Genomic DNA, 27798 nt, shown 5'->3' with positions numbered 1-27798 from the left:
TTCTGGTTTGGTCTGTTATTTCTCCCAAAGTATGTTGCAAGATTGGAAAGCACTGTGCTTCCCTCTGTGGCAGTCCCTGAGTTGGAAAGGATTGGGAGGCTGAGGCTGTCCCGTCTCTGGTGAAACAGCACCCGATAGATAGAGTTACAGCTATAACCAGCACTTTCCACCATGGGCATTTCTGTTCTTCCTTATTTCCACTTTCTCTATACTTTCTTATGCCTCAGTATTAGTTAGGATGGTCTAGCTGCTAAAACAAATTCACCCCAAAGCTCAGACATTATAGAAAGTCCCTTCTTGCTCAGTTAACAGTAATAGGTGGTTGATACATTGGAGGGCAGCTTTCCTTCAGGTGGTCCTCTGGGGATTCAGGTACAGCAATATTGTCGTCATCGTTATGAGGCCGTGAAGGTCGCTCAGGGCACTGTCTCTGTTCCAGCCAGCTAGAAGTAAAGGGCCAAGGAGGAGTGTGCATGGGATGCCCAGAAGTGGCATGCACCACCCCTGCTCACATTTCTTCTGCTAAAGACCTAGTCACATGGCCAAACCTAACTACGAAGGAGGCTGGGAATGGTTGTCTAACTGTGCCCCCAGGAATAAGAGAACATTGTATTAGTTTGCTAAGGGTAGTGTAACAAGATCTCACAGACTGGGGAGCTTAAACGACAGAAATTTATTTTCTCACAGTCTGGAGCCTAGAAGTCCAAGATCAAGGTTTCTTTTGAGGCTCCTCTCCTGGGCTTGTAGAGGGCCTCTTCTTGCTGTGTCCTCACATGGTCTTGGTGTCTTTTTTGTGTTCACATTTTCTCTTGTTTTTAAGGATACCAGTCAGATTGGATTAGGGCCCACCCTGATGGCCTCATTTAATGTAATCATCTCTTTAAAGACTCTGTCTGTAAATATAGTCGTAGTCTGAGTGACCGGGGGTTAGGGTTTCAACATGTGAATTTTTCTGGGGACACAATTCAGCCCATAACAAATGTGGATTTTGGTGAGGAACTAAAAGCTTCTTTCCTCTTCCCCAGTTTTTAATTTTATCTGCTTATGTTTAATCCATTCATTGGCAATCAGATCATGGATTTAGAACCAGATAGAGTAGATTCAAATTCCAGTTCCACTGCTTAACAGCTGTGGCTCTCTGAACCTCAGATTCCTCATTTCTGAAAAGGAAGTAAACCTTTTTATCTTGCAGAGTTGTTTTGAGAACTACATGAAGAGAAAAGCCCAGTGTAGGGCCTGGCACGTAGAGCATTAGCATAATCACCTTTCTTCCATTGGTGATGCTTGGTCTTGCAAATGGTATCCAGACTGAAAAGCTTACTGACTGTTGCAATAGAAAGTCCAGACATTCTTGAGCATTATGTGGCATGTCAAAGATGTTCTCTGAAATCATCAGGCTTATGGACATACTCATGAAGTTACAAAAGCATTGCCATTAGATGGCAATCTAGCATGGATTTCACTGTGGAAAACCATGGCTTAACTTGCTTTTTATCTGACTTTTCTGAAGATACCCATTTCATTAAGGCTTTTCTGTCAATCTCATTCTGACCTAAGTTTTTTTTTTTTTTTAATTTTATTTATTTATTTTTGGCTGCGTTGGGTGTTCGTTGCTGCGCGTGGGCTTTCTCTAGTTGCGGTGAGCGGGGGCTACGCTTCGCTGCGGTGCACGTGTTCTCATTGAGGTGGCTTCTCTTGTTGCAGAGCACAGGCTCTAGGCGTGTGGGCTTCAGTAGTTGTGGCACGCGGGCTCAGTAGTTGTGATTCGCGGGCTCTAGAGTGCAGGCTCAGTCATTGTGGCGCACGGGCTTAGTTGCTTCTTGGCATGTGGGATCTTCCTGGACCAGGGATCGAACCCGTGTCTCCCGCATTGGCAGGTGGATTCTTAACCACTGCACCACCAGGGAAGTCCCCTGACCTAAGTTTTCTGACATGGAAAATGAAATAAACAGCATTATTTCTCTTTTAAAAAATAACCTCCTAATTATTTTATAAACAAATGTATAATAAATATTCATTAATTTTTTAGGGATTGGTAGCTAATGTACATCTAGACATGTATTGGAGGGAAAACAAAGAATGTTATAATTTATATAAGAATATTATTTAATGTATTATATATTTATATATATATAATATATTATATATGTTTCCTTTTTATGTTACCATTTAGGTTTGGTAAGTTGTTTTCCTTTTTTTGAGAATTCCCATAGCTTATGAAGCCATGGTAAAGCCTTGACTGATTTTGATTTTTATCTATACAGAATTTTGCAGCTATGGCAGGTAAATTATTGAGGTAATCCTCAAAAAATTTTTATAAATGTGTTCTTTAATTATTAGGTAAAGGCTTGTTTTTAGGTTTCTTCTTTAAATAGATCTTTAAGGATTTCTCTTATCTGCTAAAACATTCTGTTGACTAATCATATTTCCTACATATTACATTTAGAAATATCTCAAGGCATCCAATTTGTAACAGTCAAGTTTTTGCCACCTTGCTTTCTCTCTGGTTCCTTATACAAATAATTAATTAGGCAGAGAAAATTTTTATCTAGTTCCAGGAATAGAACTCACATATAAAGCTTGACTGGTTAAGCTTGGGTCAGAATCCCTTTATGTTCATGAACAAAGCTATCTGTAGCCTCTCTAGTGATAACAGAGATAGAGGGATTGTATCCGTGTGTTGCTCTGTGCACCTCGGGGCTGGCAGAATCAGAGACTTATTAGATTACTGGGTCAAATGTTCAGCAGTTTTTTGCCACATCCAATCTATTACATAACCAATTATCTCTTTTTTTTCATATGTGTACATATATGTATAAAAAGCCTTTTGTCCTTATCTGTAACATTTTTATAGTTTAAGACTCAATATTTTGGACTTCCCTGGTGGTGCAATTGCTAAGAATCCGCCTGCCAATGCAGGGGACACAGGTTCGAGTCCTGGTCCGGGAAGATCCCACATGCCGTGGAGCAACTAAGCCCGTGTGCTACAACTACTGAGCCTGCGCTCTAGAGTCCATGAGCCACAACTACTGAGCCCACATGACACAACTACTGAAGCCCACGTGCCTAGAGCCCGTGCTCCACAACAAGAGAAGCCACCGCAATGAGAAGCCCGCGCATCGCAACGAAGAGTAGCCTCCGCTCACCGCAACTAGAGAAAGCCCGCGTGCAGCAAACAAGACCCAACGCAACCATAAATAAAGAAAGAAAGAAAGAAAGAAAAAAAGAAGTAGACTATCATAAAGAATAGGAATGTGTTAAAAAAAAAAAAGGACTCAATATTTTAACCCCATCTATGATTTTGTTATTCCAAAAGAGCCTTTGGTGTGTATCAGTTAGGGTGCCTTTGGCTGCCAGAAGCAGAAATTCCAACACAGTCTGCCTTAAACAAGAAAGGAGATTTGCTGGGTTGCGTAGGTGAAGGAAGCCAGTTATAGCTAGGTAGGTGTGCATCGGGGCCCTGCTGTGCCGCTTTGTCCTCTTTTAGCTCCGCCCTCTCTGAGTTGGTTTCATGGTCAGGAGCAGAGGCAGGCCTCCATTGTGCGCAGCACACATCCGGAGGGCAAGGCAAGCCGTTCTCATGGCTCCCTCTTGAAGAGCAAGGGAACTACTTTTTCACAATCCCTTAGCACACTTTCCCTCATTCTTATTGGCCTTGACTGGGTTACATCCCCACTTATGAACCAATCCATGTAGGCAGGGCAATGAGATGCCCCTCAGCTTACACCTGGATTTCTGAACTGGTCTTCAGTAGGTGCTGAGATTACCCTTAGGCCAGCGAGGCCTGCCTCTGGAGTAGTTTCAGGTCATTTCTCCTGAAGCTCATGGACTGTGTGGAGAAAATGGAAATCAAAGTAGTGACAAGAGGATGCTGGATAAACACTAGTGCTCAGTATAAAATTATATGCTTAGAATGACATTTCTTACTGTATAAATACTGAAGTTCAGAACATTTTTACATGCTCTGTTTTGCATGTAGTCAATATATAGTATTGTGTTACATTAAAAATTATCCTTTATTTATAGTACTTGTTCATGAGAAATCTATTTTGGTTTGGAGACATATACTCTATAATTTATATTATTAATCTCTTTATTACTATACTGTTAAATATACCATGTTCTTGTTAAAGCAGAAAGTTTTTCTTTTTCTTTGTTTTTATAAATTTATTTATTTATTTTTGGCTGCGTTGGGTCTTCGTTGCTGCTTGTGGGCTTTCTCTAGTTGCGGTGAGCGGGGGCTGCTCTGCGTTGCAGTGCGCAGGCTTCTCATTGCGGTGGCTTCTCTTGCTGTGGAGCACGGGCTCTAGGTGCACGGGCTTCAGTAGTTGTGGCTCGTGGGCTCTAGAGCACAGGCTCAGTAGTTGTAGCGCATAGGCTTGGTTGCTCCGCGGCACGTAGGATCTTCCCGGACCGGGGCTCGAACCCGTGTTCCCTGAATTGGCAGGCAGATTCTTAGCAACTGCACCACCAGGGAAGCCCAGAAAGTTTTTCTTGAGCCTGCTTAATTTGATGGCTTACAGGCCAGGAAGTTAGGAATTTCCCCATCTGATTAAATGCCATTGAATAATTCCGGTAAATAATGCTAAATGCTCTTGGGAATTATTATAAAATTTTGTGGTAAGCCTTTTTCATCTTGGTGTCTTGTTGTTCTTAATATTTTTAGTGGTTTCCTATTAATTTTTCTTTCTTTCTTTTTTTTTTTTTGTGATTAAAGTTGTTTGTGAGGGCTTGATTCTTTTTCCAGTAAGATAGAATCTGAGAATTTATTGATTTCAGATAATCACGTTAGGCCTGATTTATTCAGAGAGGTATAATATATTGCAAAACTTTCCAGTAAATCTTTAGCTGTTGAGATTTAGTTTAAGCCAAATCTCTCTTTTTTTAATTTACTGTTGTAGAGAGGCCAGTGGTATATTCTTTTGCTGCATAGTAAAAAGTTGTTAAAGCTGTTTTTAGAAAGAAGTAATTTTTTTCTAGAAATCTTTGAATTTACTACTTTAAAAACTGCATCTTAGTATTCGTTTAATGAGAAAACCCATGAGTATGAAAAGATCCTATGAATTCAGTCACATTTCAGAATAACTGTGTGAATCACAGCCATACATACATATGTCTAGAAACAGTGCACATGTGTGAGGCGTTTTTTTCTGTCTATTGGCAGTTCTGGGTGCACACAGAGATTCAAGGATGCCTTACACTAATCTGTGGCACCTCTACCCACCCTAAATAATGGCCATCCAATTGGGAAACTATAATTAAAACTTTTAGATGAGTGCTATAAGTATCTTAGCTATTCTCCTAATAAATCTTTGAATGCAACTAATCTTTGAATGCAACCTGTTTCAATCCTAAACTATTAGACCTTAGAGCTGTAAGTAAAGCTTTCCTTCCCCATCTAGCCTGCACGTGGTAGGCACTAAGTTATTACTTGAGTCAATGAATGGATGAATCCTTGAATGATGACTGTGAATGCATGTTGTCCTACCATTGTCTTGGCAAAAGTATGGAAATAAACTCCCAACTGGGAGGGAACTGAGTAATCTTACCAGGAACTTAATGTCCATGAACCATAAGGAGCCAAGAAATATTTCATGAAGTTGAACATCTTTCACCCACAGTTTGTATTGTGCCAGGAAATATATTAAAAAATTTTTTTTCTCCTTGTTAATTTTTTCAATCAGTGATTTTTGGGGGAGGGTGGTTTGAAGAGATGTAACAGTCTTGTTCTTTTTGTGTATCTCATCTTTTGCAGATAAATGATAAAATTAACAGAAATGAGCAGTCAAAAGGGGAAAGCCCAATTGTGCCTCTAAAAAAATACCTCTTATCTGCCTTCTTTTATTAACTCTTCTGCCTTCTACAGTCCTGTCTTGAAACACCTGATATGCTCATTTGATCTTTTATCCTTGTGTCTAGGATCTGCACAGGGCTGTCACTGGGATAATTATGGGACATCTCTATATGGGACATCTCTAATTAAACATTGGATATATTCTTTTCTATGTTACATATTATAAAAAAATCTGTGCACATCTTCCTATTATCCATCCTTAGTTATGTTTCTGTCTGCCTGTATAAGTGTTTGGATTCACTCTTTGAAAGGCTGTCCTAACTGTATAGCTTCCTTTGCTGTAGCAGGGAGGGCAGAGGATTTTGAGTGCAGTGTTTTCAATTGGTAAGTTAACAGACTGGTTAAGGGCATTTCTAAGTTATTTAATTCTTCTAGTGCAACTCTTTAATCTCTGTCCTCAGCTTAAACGGGGAAACTTTAAAACTTTATGCTTTATCTGTTTATAAAAATAGTATGACTTGTTGGAAATGCAGTAAAGTACAAAGTAGAAAATAAAGATCATTTGTGATCCTTCTACTCAGTGAAAAATACTCTTAACATTTTACCATTTTCTTTCAGCCTTTTTTCCATGCATTTTTATCATGTTAGATGAAGATAAAATATCTTTCTTACTTTCTCCACTTATTATTATTATATCATAAGTTTTCTCCCTTAACATAATAAGTCAATAAGAACTCTTTGCAAATATATTTTAATGGTTTGTGGAATTTTCTTGTTTGAATGTGCTGTATTTAATTTAACTGTTCTCCCAAAGTTAGCCTTTTCATTTATTTCCAGTTTTTGTCAATTAAAAATAATGTTCTAACATTTTTTTTCTGCTTTATTCTTGTATCTGTACTTTCATTGATTTCCCCAGGATTAATCAAACCTTAGAAGTAGAATTACTGGATGAATGAATATCAATATTTTTGGCCTGTTGATACACACTTGATCTACTATGCTTTGTTGAAAGATTATACAGTTCATAATCTCATTAGTAGATTTTCCAGCTAATTGTTTCATTTCAGAAGTATTTGGATTTTGTTGACTCTTTCAGTTTGAGGGCAAAAATGTATCTCACTCTTTGTACTCACATTTCTTTTAGTCTTACTGAGGGTGAACTTTCTTCATTTGGTTGTTACCATTCTCTTTGAATTGGCCATTTGTATTTGCTGTTTATTTATCAATTAGGATCTTAGTGTTTTGTTTTTATTTAAATTTCTGTGAGATTTTTATTGTATTAATTTTTTATCATGTTTATTTTTTTTGAGGATAGTAATACATACCTTTTTCATATTTAAGCCTATTGATATTTTCCTTTGTAATTTTTCCCATTGCTGTAAATTTAGGAAGTACTTTTCAATACAAAGACAGGAGAGATATTCACCAAGTGTTTCCTTTTTTTCTTTTCTTTATGGGTTGATTTTTTTCTTTTCTTTTTTTTCTTTTCTTTTCTTTTTTTTTTGCGGTACGTGGGCCTCTCACTGTTGTGGCCTCTCCCGTTGCGGAGCACAGGCTCCGCACGCGCAGGCTCAGTGGCCATGGCTCACGGGCCCAGCCGCTCCGCAGCATGTGGGATCTTCCCGGACCGGGGCACGAACCTGTGTCCCCTGCATCGGCAGGCGGACTCTCAACCACTGCGCCACCACGGAAGCCCTTCTTTTATAATTAATTCTGACCTATAGAGTTCAGAGTTCAGTTTGAAGTAAGGTATTAGGTTTGGGGAATTTTTTCCCCCAAAACCTAGCTAATCATCTTATTCCTTTTGTTCCTTCCATTTTGTGATGCTGCACTTACCTTACATTACATTTTTATCATAGTAGGCCGTCAGGGTAGGATAGTACTTTGAAATTTCCTTCTCAGTCTTTCCCTCCCTTGGCCTAATCTTTTGAGGATTTGCTCATTTGGAACTTTTTTGTGCTACTCTGCTCCTCTTTTGGCTCCCTTTCTTCCCTTCTGTTTTTAATTTGCATTTCTGCACTTTTCAGAATTTTCAAAAAGTTAATCCACATGTGAGTTCTTAAAGGCAGCTGCACTGTTATATTCATCATTGTATTCCCTGTAGCCCTTATTGAATTTTTAAAAGTATGACATGAAAAGAAGCTCTTCTAGAACACTTGGGAGATAAGAAAAAGCCAAAGAAGGAAATAAATTATTCTTAGTCTTACTACTCAAAGACGTCCTGTTATTGTTAAACATTATACTCTACAGAATTTGCTAGGAACTATATAGTATATGTAATATTGTGTGTGTGTGTGTATCTACACACACACACACTTGAAACATTCATACATATGTATATGTAAATTTTTTTTTACTGAATGGGAACATCCTATACATACTGTTTTGTTGTGTGCTTTTACTTGTAATAATTCCATGTCTTTTAAACATTCCTCTGTAACTTAAATCTATTTTGTTAACTTACCCTCCTGTTATTTGGCTATGTACTAAGTAAAATACTGTTATGTGAAAGAAAATGCTATCCTTTCAAAAGCGGTTGAATTTCAGAGTGATAATATGGACGGAACACCTGTTACCTCTGTTATGACACACACGTGTGTGTGTGTGTGTGTGTGTGTGTGTGTGTTGTGTCAGCCACTGCAAAATTGTTTTGTGAAGGTTGAGTAAGTAAAATCAAAGAAGAGAAATAGGTGGTAGGTACATCAGATGTTTTCTAGGGAGCCTAAATGGTTTTGGCCACTTGACGTCTTATAAAGTGGGCAGCATTACAGATGCAGGGTCTGATCTGTAGCTATAGATATCTCAGAAGGAAGAAGGAATCCAGAATGTCTAGGGCGGGAGAAATTAGTTAGATGCCAAATCCAATTTGTGAGGTCGATGGTCGTAAAGTTGGTGTGGTTAGAATTCAAAGGGGTTGCACCTGGATCCAACTTGGTTCTAGCCAGAAGAGTAGCGTAAGGCACGTCGACCTAAGACTGGAGGGTACAAGTAAGGTGGGAGGAAAGGCTGTGGCAAACGAGAGTGTGGTTAATAACGAAGGGGCTCTGGACAAGGGCTGGGGGTGGGTGGTGACGACAGTAAATACCTGCAAAGTACAGGTTAGCCCTTTAAATTCGCCGCTTTATGTAGATGCAGCCACGTCATCCAGAGCTTTACATCACTGCAGTGCTGGTCAGCATGACCTTTAGTTTGGGACGAGTCCTCAGATGCTGTTGTTTGCATCCCCAAATTCCCTTGCTCGAGTAATGTTTAAGTATTCAAGATACCTTTAGTGGACTACAGTGCGGGAGGGTAGAGGAAAGGAATACGTAGTTCCAGAGAATTTTGAGAAGTGGCGAAACTACCAGGACCAAAGGGTGTGTTGTCTTTGGGAAAAGATCTCCTCATTCTTGCTCTTTTTCATGGAGACTCAGAAGAGAGAACCAGAGCTTCTCTAACAAACCATTGTGGCTGGAGCAGAAGGTCCAGTGGGACAGTAGTGAGGAGAAATGCTAAGAGGAGTGCTTCAGCCCGGGGAGAAAGGCCTTGGGTAATAGGAGGCTTAGGAGTTGGGCTTGATCTTGGAAGTATAAAGTTCGCATTGAGAAAGGAGGTACACCCACACGTATCTTTACAACTTTGTCTTTCACACGTGCTACAAAAAAAAGGTTATTTTTCTTTTTTGAATCGCATATATTCCAGTCAAGTAGATTGAAAAGCAGATTATTATCATGCAAATTTTACTTTGAGTTGATTTCCATTTATAAAACTGACAGTGCTTTTACTAAAATTCTGTAGACACAGAGTTGAAAACTTTCGAAAAGGAAAAAAAAGATTAGGCCATTAATTCTCTGCTTTCCTGTGGCCAGTCTCGCAAGTTTATTTCCTTTCTCTTTTGGCTTAGATATTTACACTGTTTTATGAAACTTGAACGAGGTATTATACCCACAGTGTGGACCCCTGTTGAACATATTAATTTATGTTAGCTTGAAAAATCCTTATGTTTGGTGCTTTATCCTCTATGAAAGAATTAGTAAACGATTTATTATAAGATGTGAAATATCTCATGAGGGGCAGGCTCCATGAGAACAGGGATCTTTTCTGTTTATCTACCAGGACACTCCCAGCACCAGGCATGGAGCTCGACTCACCAGAGGTGCAGAATACATAGTTGTTGAGTGGGAATAAAAATGTATGAGTGGTTCCTAAGATTGTTTGGAGTTGTGGTATCCTACTGTTTCCATTTCATGGTACTTCCCTGTCTCTCCTCGAAGTTATCCTGTGTTAAATTAAGGTAGATTAATATAGCATGTGGGAAAATCTGGTGCCATTGGTTAAGACGATTGGAAATACTCTATTTTGTCAATTCATAGATTACTGTTGAATGTTCCCTTGACGTTTGTGATCTTTATGAATCGTCCAATTTGGGTGCACATAGTTTCCTTACTAGCTTATTTATTATGCATTTTTAAAGAAACAGGCAAAATGTTGATCTCTTCATGAGTGGTACAGGGTGTAAACCAGTTGGGAAGAGCAGTGCTAGCTGAAATTTCCATGCTTAGCAAATGACAAGGCTTGCTCTCTGGCTAAGCGGCTCCCTCCCACCCACTGGCTTTGCAGCTCACACTCATCCTATTTCTTCCTTAGGAGACTGACCAGTCTCACCTGTGTTATGAACTTTAGGGGGTCTCTTTGAAAGAGTTATACATTCAGATGTTAAATTCCTGGGTACCCAGAGACTACTGTAATAATTAGAATATAAAGTTTTAAGAAATTACCATGTAATTTGTACTCTTTTCTTTGGTTTTATTAGGTAAAAAAGCTCCCGTTTTGTTTAGTAAAGAAATGATCGAGTCCATGAAGGAAGGTTCAGTTGTTGTGGATTTAGCTGCTGAGGCTGGTGGAAACTTTGAAACCACCAAGCCAGGAGAACTTTATGTTCATAAGGTACAGCACAAAGCTTCCTCTATCTATGAACCTGTTCCTATATCTTTATTGATTTGTGAGAGGGTGTTTATTGCTTTAAATATTTGGAGAAACTGAGGCCTGAAATTTTCTAAACTTAAAAACAGTCACATTTAAAGCTCCTTTTTTTTTTGTGGTACGCGGGCCTCTCACTGTTGTGGCCTCTCCCATTGTGGAGCACAGGCTCCGGACGTGCAGGCTCAGTGGCCATGGCTAATGGGCCCAGCCGCTCCGCGGCATGTGGGATCTTCCCGGACCGGGGCACCAACCCGTGTCCCCTGCATTGGCAGGCGGACTCTCAGCCACTGCGCCACCAGGGAAGCCCTAAAGCTCCTTTTGAAATATGTATTTGTGAGTGTGTGTGTATATTTATAAAGATTTGTAATTTCAGAACTTAGCCTTGACTGAGAACTGTCCTAGAAAGAATATGGGCATTTAGTAACAGACCTTTCTGACTGTATTTTTGTTTGTTTAGGGGATTACTCACATAGGCTACACAGACCTTCCCAGCCGAATGGCCACTCAGGCCAGCACCCTGTATTCCAACAACATCACCAAGCTCCTGAAGGCCATCAGCTCTGACAAAGACAATTTTTATTTTGAAGTGAAAGATGACTTTGACTTTGGTACAATGGGTCACGTCATTAGAGGAACTGTAGTGATGAAGGTAAGTGAAGAGATCTGTTTCTCCTGTGTTTTCATTATATATTTGTTTTAGGATTTTTGTTTACAGAACGATCCTATTTTGGAATTGGGATATATTCTAATAAAGTATCGATGTGTTGGGTTTATGCCAATAAAAATTGTTTAAAAATGTAGAACAGTTTAAAGAAAAATATTGCAAGATTTATCTACATGTGTGACTCACCTAAAATATGCATTGCTTTTGATAAACAGAAACAAAAAAACAGACAAAAAACCCAGAATTGAATAAAGTCAAAATTAAATATTCCCCCTCCCCCACCTATCTGCTTTTAAGTTTGTTCTGTATTCTTCCTTATATGTTCTGTACACGTACTAATTGTACATCTATGTGTGTATGCATGACACAGACATTATTTATATACATGTGTGATATATATTTATATAAAGTGATATTATAAATTACGTGAATTTCTATATTTATTTAAAATTACTTTTCAAAGAAGAGTTTTTCCCCAACACTGGATTGACTGAATGCTGGATTAAAAAGTGCTATTTTTCTGATTTCTGTTAGGATGGCGAAGTGATCTTCCCTGCTCCCACACCGAAAAATATTCCTCAAGGTGCCCCAGTAAAACAGAGGACAGTGGCTGAGCTGGAGGCCGAAAAAGCAGCTACTGTCACGCCCTTCAGGAAGACGATGACATCAGCTTCTGTATATACAGCAGGTGAGGGTCCCATCTATGAAGATTTAGTCCAAATTCTTTGAATTTTGTGAGTTATGTATTAATTGTCAAAATTAGTAAATGAAATGCTGTTGTCCTTTGTTGGATTCCATCAGGACTTGGGCCTGTTAGAAGCAATTTTCACATACATGTCATCTGTCCCACCTCTGTGGACGTGGAGACTGCATTGTGTACCCTCAGAGATGCAGGCACTGGGATAAATGCTGGATTGAATGAGTGTGAAATAATACATAGGCTGTTAGTACTTTTATAGAAAACATTTAAAATATCGTTAATATTTTTATATATATCAAATATAATGAGTATTGATGTATGACAGATTGTGTTGGTGTTAAGTGCATGTAAATGTGGTTATTGGTTTATTTTTTGTGGTTTATAAAACATTACTTGTGATTATCTGCACCTCTGGATAAGACTGGGGAGCCAAATATTTGCATTGAAGAATGAACAGTAAGTTATTCACCTAGTAAAAAAAAATTCAATTTAAAAATTTTTATCTCTTTCTTTACAATTTAACATAGATTCTTTGTTTTCTAATTCACCTTCATGAAGGCAGTAAAGAATTATCGTAAAATAATGATAAATACTCATTCTGGCTATGAACTGTTAGAGTCTGAAATATGGATATTTGATTTTAAATTGGTTTCTGTCTCATAGAATGAAGTAAAAATGTTTAGATTTGCTTAGAGCCAAAATAAAAACAAAACAAAAACAAACTATAAAGAATAAGGACCAGTACAAAGCACACAGAATTCTTGTAGCCTCAGCATTCTCCAAATTCCCATGTGAGTCCAGATGTTTTAAAGCTAAATATGTAACTCTCCTTGAATAAAGAGCAAGTCTCAGCAAAATGACTGAAAAAGCCTTTAGTTGAGAACATTGTGAATAGATGGAGCAGTGTCCCTATTTGCTCTTACTTGTTAAAAAAAAAGAAACCATATTACTGTTTTGTGCATGGAGAGTATTGTCAGCAGGGTTGTAAATTTCCATTTCTCTTTACAATTCATAAGGAAATGTAGTGAGGCATGAATGATGATTTATTTTTCTAGGTTTCTCTTATGTTTATTGAGTCAAGGTTTATTGCATTTTAATAGATATGACATTGGCATATTCCAGTGAATAAAAGGATGGCCTTATATTTATTTTCTGTACCCTAAAACTTCCTCCTTTATAATAAAACCAAGAGTTTTTCTTGTGTATTTGTTAGGAATCTATTTGACTAGCATTCTTCAAAGAATGTGATTTGCTTTTTTTCCCTTTTCTTTTTTCTCTGTTTTTCTTTTCTTTTTCCTCTGTTATACAAACTAAATGTAGCACATTTGACATTACTGAATGTATTATAGAAAAGACTTTAGTTTATTAAATAGTTAATAAGAAAACCTGGGGCTTCCCTGGTGGTTCCCTGGTGCGGTGGTTAAGAATCCGCCTGCCACTGCAGGGGACACAGGTTCGATCCGTGTCCCGGAAGATCCCACATGCTGCGGAGCAGCTAAACCCATGCACTACAACTACTGAGCCAGCTCTCTAGCGCCTACAAGCCGCAACTACTGAGCCCATGTAGCACAACTACTGAAGCCCACGTGCCTAGAGCCTGTGCTCCGCAACAAGAGAAGCCACTGCAATGAGAAGCCCACGCACCGCAACAAAGAGTAGGCCCTGTTCACCGCAACTAGAGAAAGCCCTCACGCAGCAACGAAGACACAATGCAGCCAAAAATAAATAAATAAAATAAATAAGTTTATTAAAAAACAAAAGAAAAGAAAACCTTCAGATGTGGGATTTCTATCTTAGATGCCCAACACAATTGACTGCAGGTTATGGTAATTTAGTGCTTCTGAACTAATGTGGGCATTTAATGAGTGCTAGGCATTGTGCTAAAACACTTCACGTGCCTTAGCTCGTTTATTCCTTATAAGTACTCAGTAAAGTGGGCATATTATTATTTTATTTTTCCAGATGACGACAGAGAGGGTTAATAATTTTACAGATGAGGGTACTGGAGCACAGAGAGGTTAAGTAACTTGCCTGAGATCACACAGCTGACAAGCAGTAGAGCCAGGATTTGAACCAGGCAGTCTGGCTTAAGAAAACATGTCCTTAAATATAACCCTGTACAGCCCTTCTCCGATGTTTAACTGAAACACAAAACAATATTCTGTCTAACTCTCCCTCCAGATGGTTAACAGGCCATCCATTGGAACACTGGAAATCTTGTATGTGGGTAGGAAAATAAAAATTAAAACTACAGAGACTTCCCTGGTGGTCCAGTGGTTAAGACTGCGTGCTTCCACTCCGGGGGGCACTGGTTCAGTCCCTGGTTGGGGAACTAAGATCTCACATGCTGTGTGGGGCAGTGAAAAAAATTTAAAAAAAATTTAAAACTACAGTCTTATTGACTGATGTAAAGTAAAATGAATGTCAACTGCTAATGTTCCAGCTATGCCACTTATAAAGAAATAGTTTATATCAAGGGATAAAAGTACCTTATTCAAAAAAGTTAAATTCCAGCTTTCTGGTCACCCATTATCAGTTGGTTTTCACTGACCACTAGGTAACCCTTTCCTCTGTTGCAGAACAGCCATCCACATGTTTGCTATTAGGAAAGGCGATAATTAAAGATGTATGTTGAGAGCTGACTGTTTGTATTCTGCACATTCTTAATTTAATTCGTATTTTTTTTTTTTCCTTTTCTTTGTAAAATCCTGTTTGCTGACTTAGTGTTGGGGCTGGAGCTGACTACCCTGGCCAGCAGTCCAGTCCAGATTCAGGAGCAATTGCAAAACTTCTGTCCCGGGTGGGTGGAAGCCATATGTTTTGGGGAGGTGCTGGAGTGAATGAAATCCTTCCTACTCTCTTAAAATCCTTCTTCCTCAGCCAAATCTGAGAGTGACATGAACTTGGCCTCACAGAAGTCTGTCTTATAAAGGTTGTGTGTTGCCCAAGTAGAAAATGCTTTGGTAGATCCTTTATAGGCCTATAATTCTGGAATAAAAACACTTGTATAAACACATGTGGCACTGTCAGTGAAAGTTAAAATGGGGAAGAGGACAAGTTATACAGAGGAAAATGTGCAAATTGTTATTAAGGTGACTCATAAATTTTACTAGATGTTTAAAATTTATTTTATTTTGGGGAGTGGTGGTCAGGAAGTTGAATTTTGTTCGCAATACCTTTAACTCCCTTTCACCACCCCTCTTCCCAGTCATGGAACATCTCAAAAAATCTCATTATTGGCAAGGGTGTGGAATTTTAAAGCATTGACTGTCCCACATGTTTGTTTGTGTGTGTGTGTGTGTGTGCTTTTAATCCTCCCGAGATAATTGGATGTGAACTCACACTCTTTCCTCTCTTTCTCTAGGTCTCACTGGGATACTGGGTTTGGGCATTGCGGCTCCCAATTTAGCCTTTTCCCAGATGGTGACCACTTTTGGCTTGGCTGGCATTGTGGGCTACCACACTGTCTGGGGAGTGACCCCCGCTCTCCACTCACCACTGATGTCTGTGACTAATGCAATCTCAGGTTTGTTCGCCTCTTGTTTTCCCTCAATTTAGGTTTTCAAGGGCTTATTCAACTCTAGGAGTGCTTTCCATGAGGTTTATAAAGTCTGTGTTTTCCAAATTGTAGGACTTGGCATCTTGGTGGTTGTGGTGACTCGGGCTCCCGGAGGGTGCAGAGGTGGGGTTGGAAGTGAGAGGCCGATGGAGTGTGTCATACCTTTGGGCTGCTCCTGTTGCAAGCAGTGCAGAGCTACTGTTCCTTCTTTCAGTTATGATTTCCTTTAAAGAAGGGATTCCTCTGATAAAATTTGGAAACAGTGTTTCACAGCGGCAGCATGGTCCATGCAGGGTCCACACAGCTACGTGGACAGATGTGGGAGCTGCTGTGGCTTGGAAACCATGGCCCCAGTGGGCATCTCTTGCACAGGCATGGCTTTCAGGATCTCCACCGGGAACAGGTCCAATTCCAAGAAGTACTATGCTCAGGAAAGCCCAAAGCTATGGGCTTTCACCATCATATATTTATTGTTCATGCATAGTATTTTCCAGTTGTGTAACCACCAGAGGTCCCTTTGCACCATGAACAATGTTGTCTAGTAACATTATTGATTTATATCTTTATCAGGGGAACAGAGCTAGAAAGTAAAGGTTAAAATTCTTATGCAAAAGGAGAAAATGTTTTGGTAACTCTTTGCCCACAAAAGTACTTCAGTGAGAACTTTTTCCTTTATGATGCATGTGCTTGTGAGGTCTTTCAGCGATGACATTTGATTTGGCAGCACGACGATTAGCTACTGTTTAATATATCCATGCTTTCTTCCCAGGGTTGACCGCAGTTGGTGGGTTGGTGCTGATGGGAGGACATTTGTATCCTTCCACAACTTCTCAGGGCCTTGCTGCTCTTGCCACATTCATATCCTCAGTCAACATTGCAGGTATGAGGACAGTGAAAGAACCCAGAGTGCGATTTTTAGTGGAGACACGAGAAGCAAATATAAATCAATATAAAACAAACATTCTGATTTTTAAGGATTTAATCATGCCTTTAAAAAATGTTTCACTCAGATGATAAATGCTCTGTGTGAAGGAAAATTAGTTATTTTGTCCATTGGTAAGTTTTAGAAACTATTTGATAAGAGAACACCCCTCCCCCTGAATGCCCCGAAGGTTAACTACAATGCCTACAGGTTAACTGGAAAGTTATTTAAGGCATAGTTTTGAATTAAGCTGACTTAGAGCTCTCACCATAACATCTTTAAATGGGTATAATTTTAGATAAAACTTTAGCCTTTTGCCTTATCCTGGCCTATGTTCCTGAAAACTGAAAGCCTAGCACATCACTTGTATATGAAACTCATTCGATGATATTTTGTAGCTATAAATTCTTTAACGTGTCCAAACAGACCGGGTGCCAGCTGATATGGTATTTTTTCTTTTATCACTTATTATAGGGTTTAACAAACAGAATAACCTATTAGAAGAAAACCCCTGGCCTTTGATCTTCTGCATTCCCGAGCTGTTTGAATGGCTGTTTATTGTTAGTCATGCAGAAATAGTTGGTTTTATACTCTGAGAGCAAATTTTCTTCCTAAATGTATTAAGGGTTCCTCCCCTCAATGTAACTGGCTTGAATAATAGAATAACTTCTAATTTCGAGGTTCTGAAATGTTACTTAAAATGATATTTATTCCTAGATGATAAAGATGTGCTTAAAATAGAAAACTTGTGGCCCTTTAAAAATTATGTTGCTCAATGAGATACCTCTTTCTGTTTTATATTTACTTTGATAAGGTGGCTTTCTGGTGACTCAGAGAATGCTGGACATGTTCAAACGTCCCACCGACCCCCCAGAACACAATTACCTATATCTGCTCCCTGCCAGTACCTTTGTTGGAGGATACTTAGCTGCCCTCTCCAGTGGTTATAACATTGAACAAGTAAGAGTCTCTTTTGAAAGCTTTTACTTTTGTACTGTGTCTTCATCCCAAGTAGACCTAACATTATCATTACCAAAATTCAAATTCTATCAAGCAAATACGACAGTAACTTTTGAAACATCTTGGTCAAATAGAGCATTCTCATCCTCTAAGAATCAGGACCTTGGATTCTAGAGACAGATTTGCCTGCCAAGTCTGCAAGGATGGGTTTACCTGTTTGTCCCTAAGTTCTTCCACATGTAAAAAGAGGCAAGAAGTTTATTAGTAACCTTCTTATGTATCTGGCTGGATTGTTGTAGGGATACAATGAAATAATCAGTAAAACATTTTTATTATTAGATATCATTAGTCCTTTTCCTACTTACTTTCTTCCCCTGTGGATCCAGGAGATGTTATGCCAGTGCATTTAAAAAAGCTAATTTAAAAATGCATGCTGTGTAGAGAAACAGAAATAATCAAGTTGAACTTTGAAAGTTCCATGTCTAAATATAATTTATAATAGAGACTCAACTTTGTTCCAAACTCAGTCATACCTTTCTTTTCAATGACTATTTCAGCCTCTCTGACAGCTGAAAAATCATGTCTCCTTTGGTTTCTGCTGTTTCTAACATGTACTATTTGTTGAATGAACACAATCTTTTTTGAGAAGAGTTAGAACAGAGAGTCAGGGAGACGTATGTCTGCATCCCAGATTTGCTATTTACTGATCGTTTGCCCTTAGAAAAATTATGTGGCCTCTTTAAGCACTGGTTTTCTCTTTTATAAAATGAGGATGATGATTCTTTCCTCCTGTGACTCTCATGAGACTGAGTTACAGCATAAGTAAAGTATACAGCACGGTCTCTGGCACTTACAACCTCAGGGGATGGCTCACTTATAGCATTAGGTCAGGTCTAGATCCCATAATAACTCTATTTAAATTTAGGTACTTTTATATGCATTTGTATGCTATCAAGTCCAGAAGAAGCCAATGTACATAAATGGTATAATTGCAAGTACAATTTAAAGTATTTAATATGGTAATATCCTTAATGGATAGGAAAATATATTGAAATATTTAAAAAAAGAGCTCTATTGGTCCTTCTATTGTCTGAATTTAAAATTGTCCTTAGAGAATCGTGTTTCCTCAAGAGGAGTTCTCCTTAAGCTAGTAGACTGAAGGTTTTGATAATCTCTCTCTTTCTCTTCCCTTTCCTTTGAAAAGATTGTGTACCTGGGCTCTGGCCTGTGCTGTGTTGGTGCCCTGGCCGGGCTTTCCACCCAGGGAACTGCGCGTCTTGGCAATGCATTGGGCATGATTGGGGTGGCTGGAGGCCTGGCAGCCACCCTTGGAGGCCTAAAACCGTGCCCAGAACTGTTAGCTCAGATGTCTGGAGCAATGGCTTTGGGCGGTACCATTGGTAAGCACTTGTGGGTTTCTGCCTTTATGTAAGTCCATGCCCTTTGAACACCTGACGGCAGTTAGGCTCAGAGATTTAAGAATACTTTTTTAGGAGTAAGAACTTTTTAATTGCACTTCAGTTTCTGAATATACATATTTCTGTTTGAGGCCCATATTGATGAAGGAATTAAATTGCCTTAATGGAAGTTGCTTCAGTAAATATTCTTTTGGCAAAAAGTCATCACAGTTGGTGTAATTCTCATTCAGAAGTAAACATTTTAAAACACTGAGTAATATCAACTGTGTCAAAAGAGTGGGCTGAGAAATGCCTTGGGCTCAGTTCTTGTTTTCCTTTATTGACTCTGTCCAGTTAGCTGATAATTGAACAGGGAATTGGAATACTTATATGTGTACTATCTATAGGCTCATCTTTTATTCTGCTGGGTATAAATAACAGCAGAAGATTCTGCTTCAGAGACCTGTTAAAAACGTGAAAAACACGTGCCAGCAGAAAAAAACACTCTTTTAGTCTTATTCAGTGGTGTGCTGGGGTTGGTTGTTAAATTTTCAAGAATCTTTCGAGCTGGTTATTAAACACAGCTATTATCAAAGATTAAATTATATAAACTTAAAATTAAATAAATTAGAAACAAAGGTAATAATCCTAAACACTCATGACTTTCTAATGAATTCACTAGCTTTTATTATCTCTTCTTTTGAGATTATCCATGTGTCTTGTGTCTGTGTGGTAGAAATACTATGTAATGATGGGGCTTCTGTACATCTCTTCCTGAACCCATATTTAATGACATCATGTTGGTAGCTTGAGAGCAGCCATGGCAGTTGTATTTACACCATGGAAATCAACAAATCTATGAATCTGTGTTTCATTTATTGTTTTGTTCATTGTCCATACCTAGTAAGGTGATGGAGAAAATATTAATAATGCAAGCTTAAACTTAAAAGTGTGTTTTGTCATTACACTGTGAATTGCGCAAAAAAATTGAGCAAATATTCTTCCAGTACTTGGAAACTATTATCAGATTCAGCAAAATTGCCACTCACATGGTTGACAGTGAGTGAAGTTCTTATATACATCTCGTTGTTTCACTCTCGTCTTACTTGTTAGAGTAAACAAAAATCTCAACCAACATTCGTGTGGGAACCACACTCATTCATCAGTTGCAAACACTAGGTTGGCTACATATACCAGAATTTGGTAACATTCTGTGAGTCAATTGGTTATATGAAACTTACAGTAAAGAGTATTGTATATATTTTTATTGTTTAAAAATTGTGTGCTGCATACATTTTTATGAGTAAAAACTCATGTATGTATTTACACATGCACGTTTTTATTCTGAGGGGCTGGTGGTTAAATACTTACCAAGCACAGCATTAGCTTTACATCTCCTTTTATACTTACCTGGGAAAGCTGGGCATCCTTTCTTGACAGTCCCTGGAAAAGCACTTGAAGCAAAATGCCTGTGCTGTAGGTTCATGGCAGGACAACCTTTAGGCATGACCTTTGCAAACGTTGTGAGCCCCAGTCCTTCTATTCCCCCTACCTGTAGCCAGGCAACTCCTTCAGAGTCTCCTGATTTGGTTGTTTACTACTCAGATATTTGCATTTCATTACCTTTGGACTTGGCTCCCATCCACTCACCTGAAAACCTAGACCTTCTTCATATTCCAGCTGTTCCTTGTGTGCTCAGGGGCAAATGTTGGCTGATAGGGAGGAGAGCCTGGGTTATTCACGCAGTGGGGGGTTTTTAAGGGGTTTAGTTGGAGCTTTAAGTAATCTGAAGAAGCGTTAGTCCGGGAGAGTGTTCAAAGGTTGTAAGGAACGTTGATGCTGTGTGTTTGGGTTCTTTGGAGTTGGGCATTGGTGAGGTGTGTTGAAAGAGCCTGCTATTTGAAAGGGTATTTAAGCCAGTGTTCTTGCCGGAATAGTCCCTGTAAGAGAATATTTTGCCAGGAAGCAGATAAATACTTATTAATGACAATGATGAATAACCTTAAGAGGCCTTTTTTTAAATTGAGGTATAATTGACATATAATATTATACTAGTTTTAGATGTACATAATAATTTGAGATTTATATATATAGATTGCAAAGTGATCACCACAATAAGTCTAGTTAACATTCGTCACCGTACATAGTTAAAATTTTTTTTCTTGTGATGAGAACTTTTTTTTTTTTTTTTTTTGCGGTACGCGGGCCTCTCACTGCTGTGGCCTCTCCCGTTGCGGAGCACAGGCTCCGAACGCGCAGGCTCAGCGGCCATGGCTCACGGGCCCAGCCGCTCCGTGGCATGTGGGATCTTCCCGGACCGGGGCACGAACCCGCGTCCCCTGCATCGGCAGGCGGACTCTCAACCACTGCGCCACCAGGGAAGCCCGTGATGAGACCTTTTAAGATCTACTCTCTTAGCAACTTTCAAATATGCAGTACAGCTTTATTAACTATAGTCACCATGCTGTACATTCCATCTCCAGGACTATTTATTTTATTACTGGAAGTTTGTACCTTCTGACCCCCTTCACCCATTTTGCCCACCCCCCATCCCACCTCCCGCCTCTGGCAACCACCAATCTGTTCTCTGTATCTATGAGCTTGGTTTTTTGTTTGTTTGTTTGTTTGTTTGTTTCAGATTCCACATAAAAGTGAGATCCTATGGTATTTGTCTTTCTCTGTCTGACTTACTTCACTTAGCATAATGCCCTCAAGGTCCATCCATGTCAAGATTTCCGATTTTTTATGGCTGAGTAATATTCAAGTGTGGTCTTTATTGGGTTGTTTCTCAAAGGTCTGTCAAGTTTTAATTTCTCTTTGACTTTCACTTTCCAACAGGACTGACAATTGCGAAACGCATCCAGATTTCTGACTTACCTCAGTTAGTTGCTGCTTTCCACAGTTTAGTGGGCTTGGCAGCTGTGCTTACGTGCATAGCTGAGTACATTGTAGAATATCCACATTTCGCTACGGATGCAGCAGCTAATCTTACCAAGACCGTGGCCTACCTCGGTACTTACATCGGTGGTGTCACGTTTAGTGGGTCTCTTGTTGCCTATGGAAAATTGCAGGGTAAGTGATTCAGTATAACATAGAGGTAAATATCTATTATTTAGGATGTTTAGGGGTCCATTTCAATTTCAGAAAATAGCTTAGTAGTGGAACCTGTTAGGCGAAGAGTATTTGTATGACACTATGAAAGTTTTTTTTTCTCCATAAACATGGCTTCCCTTTATTGATCCTTACAGATCTCACAAAGCTTTGAAGCCATGTTGTCTGCAGACAGCTAGTGAAGGAAACTAATGCACAGAAATTCACATAGAGGGACTAGTTGACCTTTGATAATGTGTATGAACAAAATAACGTCTTTATAATCCTTGGTTAGAGATGCTGGTGTAACATTCACAGAAATGATTCATACATTTTCCAGAATAGAGAGAGGCTTATTGAATAAATTTGTGTGATTAGTATACAGTACTTACTTTTAAAACAAATACACATTTTAGGGGGCTAGCCTGGCAGCTTTTGCTACCGCTAAAGCCAATCATGAAAATAGAAGTGGAGGGGAAAACCTCACATAGCTGCTTTCAGTGTTTTCATGAAAAAGCAAGTCTCTAGAGAAACTAGTTTGTCATTTAAAAACCTGGTCTTGTCTCTCAGTAATCAAGTCATTAGAATTAAGTGGGGAACTTCCATGAAACTTAAAAATCGCAAAAGAACTTAAAGCCTACGATATTGTCTCACGCTTTGTCTTTATTATTTTATTTTTTTATGGAGCTTATATTCTTGGGGAGGAGACAATCAAAAGGAAGATAAACCAAAAAATAAATAAAACAGCAGTGGCAACTTTTACAAAAGAAACAAAAAGGGGCTAAGAAAAGGAGAAGATGTACCATAAGTAAGATGTTAGTACATGCTTTGTCTTTAGAACCAACTAGCAAACAAGGACCCTTCTCCCTTGGGCTCAGTTGATACAATCAGAAAGGCTAATGTTCTAGGACTCTGTTTTGACATTTTCAATAAATAAAACCACACTTAACTTCTGTATTGGTCATACGGGGGGAAAAAAAAATCACTTTTCATGATTCCATGACAAAGAGTAAGGAAATTGTTGTGTGATCAAAGTAAAGGACAATTAAGTCAAGCCCTACTTTTCCTACTTCCATTAATATTTATGTGTAAGAACTCTAATTTACTTTTATGTTTCAGTAGCTGGTGATATAAAGTGATATTTTAAGTAGCATGTTTGTATCCTAATGTTAAATTTTGGTGGTTTAGGATTAAATGACACACACTTAAGAGTGTGTGCGTGTGAGGGAGTTTCTTGTGACACGTTCTAGGTTCTGATTCCCACATGCTTGGCCCTAGGTATCCTGAAATCCGCCCCTCTCCTGCTCCCTGGAAGGCACCTACTCAATGCTGGCCTGCTGGCTGCTAGCGTGGGTGGAATCATCCCGTTCATGATGGACCCCAGCTTCACCACTGGCATCACCTGTCTGGGCTCTGTGTCAGCTCTGTCTGCTATCATGGTAAGAGGTCAGAGATGGAAAGCACATTCTTAGCGAGGAACTAAGTATTTTGTTAGGTTACAGTCTAATCTTATTTCTATCTCTTCAAGACCCCTGATGGAATAAAAATGTTTCAAAATGCTGTTATGTATTCATCTTTGGATAGTCTGGAAAATATAGAAAAGTGTAAGGAGAAAATTACTCTTTCTCTTCACTTACTAATTCCTGTCAAAGTTGTCACATGTGACATCTTTTTTGCTCTGGGGTCTTTTCACTGGATCAATGTGTTGGTGAATGGGAATTTAAAAAGCCAGGGGTTTCATTTCTGTTCATTAGGTGCCTGCTGTGTGACAAGCCCTATAAAATAAGTGTCAGAGAGTCCCTGCCCGTTAGTTGCTCTCACATTTGTTGGAAGCTCTGATACCAAACCAAATAATCATATGAAATGAAATGCTTTTAATAAACCCTGTGTGTTCGGTGAGGGAGTTCAGTGAAACCTTTCAGGATAGGTTGGCCCCCCTCTTCCTCTCCAGTTACTGCTTTAGTATATGGATACATACAGTATTCTTTAGGTGTCTGTATGTCACAGTTTAGCATTCTATTTATAGCAGTGTATAGAGCAGTGTATAGCTCTGTGCCATTCATTGATTACTTCATGTTTGTCTAGTATACTCTTAGTATATACTTTATAGACAAGGTTTATGTTTAAAAATTTTTAAATCATCTACAGTGCTTAGCACAAAGTTAGACATACAGTATTGCTTAGTCACCCTAAACCCTATCCTCAGATTTTCAAGCTAGTAAGACTGGGCTTATATTTTAGTTTTAGCTGCTTCACTTGGCACCAACAGGACCCTCCTCATCAGCTAAAGTCATAAACACTGTGACATTTACTCAGCGCTGTTACTTTTTTCCGAGTGTAGACCCCTCTCCAATTTTTGCCTGCTCTTCATCACTCCCTTTTAGGGATTTAGGGATTTTTTTGCATAGGGGTTGTGGTTCAGCGTTTGCACTTGTTATATCTGTAGGAGAGTTGGTCCGATAGGGGTCACTCGTTCATTACCAGGTGTGGAACTTACATGTAAATGTATTAATTGGAAAACCGGAATGATTAGGAGCCATGATGCTCAGTGTCAGAGGTTTCTTTTCATTGCATGAATTTTGAGTTCCACTCTGGTTTTTCTGCTAGGGTGTGACTTTGACGGCTGCCATTGGGGGTGCTGACATGCCCGTGGTCATCACTGTGCTGAACAGCTATTCAGGCTGGGCCCTGTGTGCAGAGGGCTTCCTGCTCAACAACAGTCTGCTGACCATCGTGGGTGCGCTCATCGGCTCCTCCGGTGCGATACTGTCCTACATCATGTGTGTGGTAAGGAAACAGCCAATGGAGGAAAAGGAAATGCTGTTCTGAAAATGAGGACCTGTTTGTCATTTCTTTTATTTGCAGTAAAAATGACTGTGTTGGTTCTTTTTCTCTCCAGCAGAAATATCAGAGTGTTTCGTTTGAATACATTTGCCATACTGCTTTTAAAGTACACAAGTGTAGATAACTTGGAAAATTAAGTATAAGATAAAAATCTTCTAACTCCCTCCATCTGGTGATAAACACTTAAGATTTTATTTCCTTCTATTCTTTTTCTTCGTGTATTGCATATCTGTGTGTTTACTTATCTGATCATATTGTACACTGTCTTACGTTGAATTTTTTTTTTTTTTTCCCCCGGTACGCGGGCCTCTCACTGTTGTGGCCTCTCCCGTTGCGGAGCACAGGCTCCAGACGCACAGGCTCAGCGGCCATGGCTCACGGGCCCAGCCGCTCTGCGGCATGTGGGATCTTCCCGGACCGGGGCACGAACCCGTGTCCCCTGCATCGGCAGGCGGACTCTCAACCACTGTGCCACCAGGGAAGCCCACGTTGAATTTTTTTAATCTTCCAAATTATAGTCTTACCACTTTCTTATCATTAAAAATGCTTTTTAAATATGATTTTAAGGGTCTTCATACTAATCTAGAATATGGATATTCAAGATTTATTTAATTTTCCCTAATGCTGTACTTTAAGGTTGTTTGATTTATCTTTCTCTTTGTACCTAAATACATTTTGGCACTTCTGATTTTTGTCTTAGGATGATTCCTAGAAGTGAAAGGGTGTGCTCGTTTTTTGGGCTCTGCCTACTTACTGCTGTGTGGTTTCCAGAAAGCTTGCTCCAATTTACACTCCCACTCGTCATCTGTGAGAGTGCCTGTCTTGAAGTTTTGTGGTCAGCATGATTTAGAAAAAAAATTAACAAGACACATACTTCCTAGCTTCCTTTTTGTTTCTAATTCTCTTCTTAATGGCAAGAAGATATCCTGCAAATAATTAAAGTTTTGACTAAAAAACTTTTTCAAATTATAGCTATTATTCTCTAAATAATTGTTTTGAATGGCTGTGAAAGGACAAGCATGAAACTGGGTGAAGTTAGAATGTGACTTTATGCTGATTAATAACTCAGGCAGAAAAATAACTTCACCTTCATTCTTTTATTACAATTATAAAAATACCTTATTTTACAACTCAGAATTCCTCTTACGTCTTTAATTGAAAAATCTCATTGCAAATTGAATGCTGAAGTTATCTTTTCATAATTAAAAAATTAGTTTGCTTTGGCTATATTGTAAAAAACAAAAATTTGAAAGTCTAAGTTCAAAACAAGCTGAGAGGTTTTAAATTAAATCCCCCAAGTTCAAGGAGTTTGGACAGGTGTTTCCTACTGGAAAAGTGTCAGGATTTGGAGTTTTTATTTATTTAAAAATACATTTATTTATTTTTTAATTTATTTTTATTTATGGTTGCTTTGGGTCTTCATTGCTGCGTGCGGGCTTCTAGTTGTGGTGCGCGGGCTTCTCATTGCGGTAGCTTCTCGTTGCAGAGCATGGGCTCTAGGTGCATGGGCTTCAGTAGTTGTGGCTCGCGGGCTCTAGAGCGCAGGCTCAGCAGCTGTGGCACAGGGGCTTAGTTGCTCCGCGGCATGTGGGATCTTCCTGGACCAGGGCTTGAACCCATGTCCCCTGCATTGGCAGGTGGACTCTCAACCACAGCGCCACCAGGTAAGCCCGAGGATGTGGAGTTTTTAAAAACAAATGTTTATGAAGGAGAAAAATTTATTCAGTTGTATTAAAAATAGTTTTCTCTAAAAATGAACTTTTAACCCTTAGTTTGACTTTGCTTCATTTGGTGAATTTCAGTGACCAGCAGGGGGCAGCAGATTGTCATTAATACTTAACAGTTTGTCAAATACTGATTTTACAATTAAATGGGAGTATTTGTATTTTTACAAGGCCAGTGGCATACTTATGGGGAGAGGAAGTCGGGGCTTGTATATTGTTCTTGGAGTGTCAGCATGGGTACCTTCTTATCTTTATCCTTTTTCTCTTAAATGGTTTTCTTTAGGTTCTTAAATTTATCAACAGTATTTCCCAAATTTCTGTCTGTGTCTTTTATTTCCTCTCCTTTCCCTTCTTTATTTAGTTTCTTTTATTGTTGGTTATAGTAACTATAGTAACCTTTGCAGTAGCATTAACTAGAATAAGGTATAAAAGGCACTTGTTGAAAGTACTCTTTTCTACATGTGCTTTTGTAATTATACCATATTTCTCTTAATTTTTATCCATTCTTTCATATTTCTTGATCTGTTTTTTCTAGTTCTTCTGTTTCTTTTCTTTCTGTTTCCACTGCCTCAGGCATGCCATTCCACTGTCAGCATACCTCAGATATTTTTTATTCCTATATTGTATGTAAGGCTAACAAGGTCTCATAGCTGTCTGTGACCATAAGTATCACACTGGGTCAGATATGTTTTTTGTAATAGTAAATTGTAGTAATTTGGATTTGAAAGCAGTTGAAGTTTAATTTTTAAAAAATATTACTCAGTTGCAAAAATAAAAGATGTTTAATGAAACATCTTTCATTAAGGAAATAGAAAAAGATAAATAAGGATATAAAATAATCTATAATCCCATTACCACTTAACTGTTAACACTTAATATTCTAATTCTTGTCTTTTTTCATATGTATATATTTAAATACATTCTATGTTAACGTTTAATTTTCTAACCAATAAATTTTAGTGTCTACATGTTATTATATCACAAACATATACCATAATTTATTTATCCAAGTCCATGATATTAGTTGTTCTTAACTTTTTTTTTCTGCAGTATTCTTCCTTGTGTCTTGTTTATTATTTTCTTAGGTCAAATTTCTATAAGTACAATTACTTGATTAAACAGAATAAGATCTTTTTGTTGGGTGTAGATATTGATAAATTGATCTCCAAAGGACTCTGCAGT

General features: G+C 38.7%; 1 protein-coding gene across 7 annotated transcripts in view; it reads left to right on the top strand.

The window, feature by feature from the left end:
* NNT (nicotinamide nucleotide transhydrogenase) overlaps window positions 1-27798 on the top strand; it is a 93512-nt gene that overhangs the window by 35525 nt on the left and 30189 nt on the right. For all 7 annotated transcript variants that reach the window (XM_033421162.2, XM_004265946.3, XM_049708407.1 and 4 more), the window contains 10 exons: window positions 10587-10720; window positions 11214-11405; window positions 11955-12108; window positions 15485-15646; window positions 16449-16559; window positions 17416-17561; window positions 18766-18961; window positions 21797-22030; window positions 23327-23487; window positions 24656-24835. In XM_033421162.2, the coding sequence (XP_033277053.1) occupies window positions 10587-10720; window positions 11214-11405; window positions 11955-12108; window positions 15485-15646; window positions 16449-16559; window positions 17416-17561; window positions 18766-18961; window positions 21797-22030; window positions 23327-23487; window positions 24656-24835 (1670 nt within the window). The remainder of the gene's footprint in view (window positions 1-10586; window positions 10721-11213; window positions 11406-11954; window positions 12109-15484; window positions 15647-16448; window positions 16560-17415; window positions 17562-18765; window positions 18962-21796; window positions 22031-23326; window positions 23488-24655; window positions 24836-27798) is intronic.

The sequence above is a fragment of the Orcinus orca genome, chromosome 3 (assembly GCF_937001465.1).
Source record: "Orcinus orca chromosome 3, mOrcOrc1.1, whole genome shotgun sequence".
Classification (NCBI taxonomy): Eukaryota; Metazoa; Chordata; class Mammalia; order Artiodactyla; family Delphinidae; genus Orcinus; species Orcinus orca.
Note: the sequence above shows the minus strand (reverse complement) of the source record. Positions and strands in the feature narration are given on the sequence as shown.